Raw genomic sequence first — 6,000 nt, forward strand, 5'->3', positions numbered from 1 at the left:
CTAAGCATCCTTTGTGTGATTATTTCCCATCCAGATCTCTTCTTTGGCGGAACATCTTTTCGAATCTTTTGCCCATTTTTTTCATTGGGTTGTTTGTTTTCTTCTCCGTGAGTTTTGAGAGTTCTTTGTATATTCTGGATACAAGTCCTTTTGGGTGTTTTGCACATTCTTCCAGACTCTGCTTTTCTTTTCACTTTCTTAATACTAACTTTCGAATAGTAGAAGTTTAAAATTTTACTGAAATCCAATTTATCATTTTTCAGATTATGGCTTTGCATCACATCTAAGAAATCTTTGCTTGACTCCAGATTTACAGAGATTTTCTCCTGTGTTTTCTTCTAGAAGTTTTAGATTTTACAGTGAGATGTGCAGTCCATTTTGAGGTAATTTTCGCATATGGTCCAAAGTACGCATTGAGATCCATCCTGACAGGAAGCAGACGTCCTCAAATATTTGTTTAAAAAGAAAAACTGTTCCAGAATAATTCTTTGCCCTCAAGTTCCCTGGAACACTGACCTAGCTCCTTATCCACCAGCTTTGAGACTGACCCTTCAGTCTACAGCACTTCCTTTCTGGAAAGTGCTAGAAAGAACACCAGTAGTGACCTCCAGCTTCCTCTGGTCTGGGTCTCCTTTAGATGGTTCTTAACATTCTGGTTCCTCTGGACACATTGTTGCTCAGCAGCTGCACATTTTAGGTAATGAAAACTAGGATCATTTTGATAGCAGGCTGTCAGCTTCCTAGAGAACAACCGTGTTCAGTGTTGGGCCACCTTACTGCTAACGGGAAGGGACCTGACATCCACAACAAACTTGCTGTGTGCCAGGGACATGACCGTACCACCACAGGTATGTGCGACAGGAAGTAGTACTCGGCGCCGCTGAGAGATGAGCCAGGGAGCGTTGTTCAAAGCCATACAGCCAGTTGGATGGCCAAGCCTGGCTTGTTCATCCAAAGCTTCTACACATTCTGCTGATTCTCACCAGCTCTTCACCGAGTCACTTCCTGTGCGTCTGCTGGCGTGCCGCCATGCCCACACGGTCCTATCCAGCGGACGGCAGGTGCTGGCAGAAGTATGACAGTGCACTTGCTCTCAGCCGTTTAGCTTTTTTGTTTGTTTGAGTTCCCTCACAGCTAGTTTGAATCTGTTTCACTTCCCCACACTCAGCATTGTGGCTGTTACCTTTAAAATGGCTAATTGGTGGGGCGCCTGGGTGGCTCAGTCGGTTGGGCATCTGCCTTTGGCTCAGGTCATAATCCCGGGGTCCTGGGATCGAGCCCCGCATCTGTGCTCAGCAGGGAGTCTGCTTCTGCCTCTGCCCCAATTCCCCCTCCAGTCATGCTCTCTTTCTCTCTTCCTCTCAAATAAATAAATAAGTCTTTTAAAAAAGACAAAACAAAGCCTATAAAACAGCTCATTGGCTGCTGTGATGTTTCTCTGATATGTAGATTATAAAAATGCCCTTATGGGTGTTTCTTTTTCCCCCCAGCAATCAGGTATCGTATGAATGTGTGTGATTGAGAAGGTCAGGCCTGTGATGTCTCTTCCTAGCCCAACTGCAGGGTTTACTCGCTCTGCAGAGGGGAGTGTCTGAGTGTTTTGTTCTTTAAGAACCTAAGTGGATCCTGGGAGTCTGTCACGTGGGAGCATCTCGTGTCCCTCTTCACTTCCCAGGAGCCATCTCAGTCTTTGCTGGGAGTGCCAACAAAGCGGTACGACGCGGGACAGAAGTCTCCCAAGTGTCCCTTCCCCAGTCTTCTCATCCTCTCCGTCTGGACTTCATCTCAGTCAGTGATCACCCATGGGAATTCTCATGTTGGCCGAGATCCTGTGTTATTTGGTGTGTTCAGACCCAGTTATCTTTAGACATTCCTGCATTGAGGTGGCCACTCTGGGCTGAGTGATTTCCTACTTTGCAGAACCTGGCACCTCCTCCAGTTTTAAAAGTTACCATTTTAGGCAGCACCCGAGCCCTCTCCCCCTTTTGGAATCTTGGAGCGTGAGCAGCTGGGGTTAGCTTTGCCGATGTTCCTGGCCAACCCTGCTTAAGTAAGAAGTAATGCACATCACCACCCGTGCAGGAGCGCCTGGGCTGTCACGCTTTCCTTCATGGCCACTCTCTTCTCTGACTCAATTCCCCTGTGCTCAGCTCCGGACACGGTTGGTCCAGGCCCTGACACGACTGTGCCGCTGCTGATACGGGGAGCGGCATGAACGGAGCAGAAGGGCTTCCAGCTTCCGGGTGAAACTGTTTGTAACCAAAGAGACCCGTCAACACTTAGCCGATGTTGCTGAACTCTGAAACGGCTGCGTGCTTCTTCCTGGGCCCCTTTGGGCGGTCTCTGAAGCCCCCCACCAGTCAGCTTCTCTGAAAAAAGCACCAGCCCCTTGGGTTTCTCTTCTGGGTGCTGGTACAGAGCACCCAGCACAGAAAAACCTGGAGCCCCGGGATGCAGCCGGGCTCTGGATGCAGTGGAAGGATCCCGTTCCCCCTGAGCCTCGTGCTGGCTGTGTGACACTGGTCACTGTATCTGGCCTCTCTGAGCCTGTTCTTCATCTGTAAGATGCAGATAGTGATACCACCATGCCGCGTTTTTTCCTTTTAGTTAATTTATTAATTTGAGAGAGAGAGAGCGTAGGCACACACAAGCGGGAGGGGCAGGGGACAGGGAGAGAGAATCTGAGGCAGGCTCTGTGCTGAGCACGGAGCCCGATGTGGGACTCGATCTTACGACCCTGAGATCACAACTTGAGCAGAAACCAAGAGTTGGACGCTTAACCGATTGTACCCCTCTAGGTGCCCCAAACCGCGCTGGGCTTTTATGAGGATTAAACGAACCGAGGGACACATGGCTGGCTCAATCGGTGGAGCATGTGACTCTTGATCTTGGGGTCATGAGTTCAAGCCCCACGTTGGGCATAGAGCTTTCTTAATTAAAAAAAAAAGAAAGAAAGAAATGAACTGGGTGCCCAGTGTGGTGGCTAGGGGACAATACAGGATGTGCCCCCCCCCCCGCCCAAGACGTAGGAGCACATCCACATTTTAACCCCCAGGAAGTAAATGGAGGCGTCCAAGCAGGGAGACATGTCTCTGATCCTCCGTGGGACATTTCCGTGGGGTCGCCCCCGCCCACTGGGCGCTGCAGCCCGTGGGCAGGGTCTGTCTGTGGGCGTGCTCTGCCCAGCCTGGCCCTCGGCCGTGGCACTCTGCTCCGCGCTGGTCGCTCGGTCCCCTGGGTGCCATCCTCTCCGTGCTCACTGCGTTTTGTTTTGTCCACCTCCCGCCCCCAGGAGGCATCCCCGACAGCCCGGCCAAGCTCTTCGAAGTCCCCGACACGTGGTAACCGAGGCCGGAGGGAAACACACCGCTGGGGCCGTGGCTGAAGCGAACCCAGCCAGCACATTCGGAAGCCATACTGTATTTAATTTAGTAAAACGTGGCATGGGAGGGGTTGGAAACCAAGTATGCATCCTGGAAAACAAACAAACAAACCCAGTTTTTATTTTTGTGGCCGTGTCTCTTCTCTTCCCTTTTAATGTAAAGTGTCTGCTGCCACTCAGCGCGGTCGTAGGCTGTCGTGAATGTGCACATTCACCCGTCGATCCTCTGTCGCTTGCGTGGAGCCCTTCCCGCCGTGAACATTCGCGTGTTTCAGAATCCACTGGGCAGGAAACGCCGGCTGTGAACCAGGCAAAACGCTGACATTCTCGGGCGCTGTGGTCATGAGTTGGGGGTTGAAGTCCTCCCCGCTCCAAGGGGCTCTCTTTGAATTCAAGGGCCTCCCTGGCCCGCGGCTCGTCTCGTCTCCCGATGGATGGAGAGCCCACTCGCATCTGCCTGCGTCCCCCTGCATCTGCCAGAAAATACGGAGCACTCAAGCCTGTGTTTCCAGAAGGAAGCAGTCTCCCGCGGTCCACCCGTAGGGGAGCATCACCTCTGCCTTGGCCTTTGGGCCATATTTATTTAGAGTCCTTCTCCCCAAGATGTGAGTTTCTCATGGCAGGCTGTATGAGTAAGAAAAGTTATCTTCTGTTTTTACGTGTAGTGCTGCACTCCCTTCCCCGCATCTCAGCCTGCTCATCCTCTGTGTGTGTGTGTGTATGTGTGTGTGTGTCTGGGGGTGAAGTGGCACATGTGCGTGCATGTGCGCGTGCTTGAAACCACAGAAGATGTGTACCAGCCCTTCCTCTGTTGACACGGATCCCAGCAGCGACAGAATTTCACGGATCTATTGTCAGTAGGTCTGCTTTATAGAGATCATTGTTAGATACTGAACATTTTTTGTATCATGGAAATAAAAAATGAAACATGTATTTCCGAAAGATGAAAATTAAAGGAATTTTCGTAGGATTCTGGCTTTTTTTTTTTCCTTTTTCTTGTTTTTGTAAGTGAATGACGAATTTGATCTTTACATGGATATGTTTCTCTCGAAAGATCACCCCTAAAAAGCGCTGGTAAGTCACGAAGCCTGATGTTCATGAATTTTTCTTTCTCCTTTTTTTTAACCTCTGACCCTATACCTTCATGAATGAGTCAGCTACCGGGGGCTGGGGTTGAGCCCCGTGGAAAATGACCGAGTAGGAAGGTCCGTATCCCCATCATGGTAGATGGAATGGAGCCCTTTGGGATCTGTGATGGCTTGCATATTCAGATGAGTGAGACACTCACTTTTCCCAGTTTCGAGCCTCTGAACACTTCCCCTCCTCCCCCTGACCTAGCAGTCTGTGGCAGAGTTGCAAAGCCAAACCCTTCGGGAACGAGCTCCCACCCGTTCCTGAGCTGTCCCTGCTCGAGACTCCGTGGGGTGGTGCTCAGGGTGGAGGAGGACAGATGGAGGCCAAGGGTTGCAGGGCACTGCTGGTCTGGTGCTGAGTCACTGAAACCTATGGGTAGAAACAGCTGGTGTCCGACACCCTAACACCTCGAGCAAGAGGGAAAGCACGCCGCGGGCTGTAATGGGTGTGGAAACGCAGAGTCTCTGGTGCTCCACCACCTTCTGTATGGTGCAGGGTCGCCGTGGGAGAGCCTCTTGCCCTCAGGGAATGAAATTCTACCTTGTCCCCCAAAGCCCAATTATCCCTGGTCAGAAAGCGTCTTAGGGACGCCTGGGTGGCTCAGTGGGTTAAGCCTCTGCCTTCGGCTCAGGTCATGATCTTGACGTCCTGGGATCGAGCCCCACATCGGGCTCTCTGCTCAGCAGGAAGCCTGCTTCCTCCTCTCTCTCTCTCTCTGCCTCTCTCTCTGCCTACTTGTGATCTCTGTCTGTCAAAAAAATAAATAAAATCTTTAAAAAAAAAAAAGTGTCTTAGACACATACGGGTTGCACCTGTGTCTCCTGCTCCGGGGGGCTGGGGGGAGAGGGCTTTCTGGAAAAGAGGCTTCTTGGCATCCCAGCTCCAGCTGGGGCTTCTCAGACACATTATGCATGCTCTCCGAGCCTCCATGACCTCAGTCATGAAACCAGGACGGTAAACCTGCCCCACAGAGGGGTGCAAGGACCAAATGAGATCACATGAAATGCCCAGCATACGCAAGCGCCCAGTAAATCACAGATACAGTTGAAGATCACGCTCTTGATCTGAAACCCCATTTGTATCTTCCGTCACCGGGAGCGGATACAGGCATAGTCACATGGTATTGGGCTTAGGATTCATTACCTGGGGGACCCCTCATCCACGTCCACACCCCTATTTTCTTCCCAGCTGGATGAAATGACTCAGAACGGTTGAAGTGGGTTGGCGGTCAATCCACTCCACACACACACAGGCTTTCTGGATGCCTCTTTGGGCATAAAACCCTAGGATGGGCTTTGGCTTTTTGATACGGAGGCCCAGGGGCTTATGTTGAGGATGGGGCTGTGACTGCAGGTTCCTTACACACCGAGCCAAACCTGGAGGCGGGCTTGGAAGTGGGGACCTCAGTGTTTCCCTGCAAATCGTTCTGTGGTCCTCTGATTCAGAGCTGGTGTGGAGACTGGGTGCTATGCTCTGTCCTTTCT

The 6,000-nt window shown here is 51.3% G+C and overlaps 1 protein-coding gene across 2 annotated transcripts in view; it reads left to right on the forward strand.

Annotated features, from left to right (window-relative positions):
* PARN (poly(A)-specific ribonuclease) overlaps positions 1-4,351 on the forward strand; it is a 159,882-nt gene extending 155,531 nt beyond the window's left edge. For both annotated transcript variants that reach the window (XM_080829727.1, XM_080829728.1), the window contains exon 24: positions 3,293-4,351. In XM_080829727.1, coding sequence (XP_080685853.1) covers positions 3,293-3,345 — 53 coding nt within the window. In that variant the 3' untranslated portion in view covers positions 3,346-4,351. The remainder of the gene's footprint in view (positions 1-3,292) is intronic.
* The last annotated feature ends 1,649 nt before the right edge of the window (positions 4,352-6,000 follow it).

Source organism: Martes martes (genome assembly GCF_963455335.1).
Source record: "Martes martes genome assembly, chromosome: 18".
Classification (NCBI taxonomy): Eukaryota; Metazoa; Chordata; class Mammalia; order Carnivora; family Mustelidae; genus Martes; species Martes martes.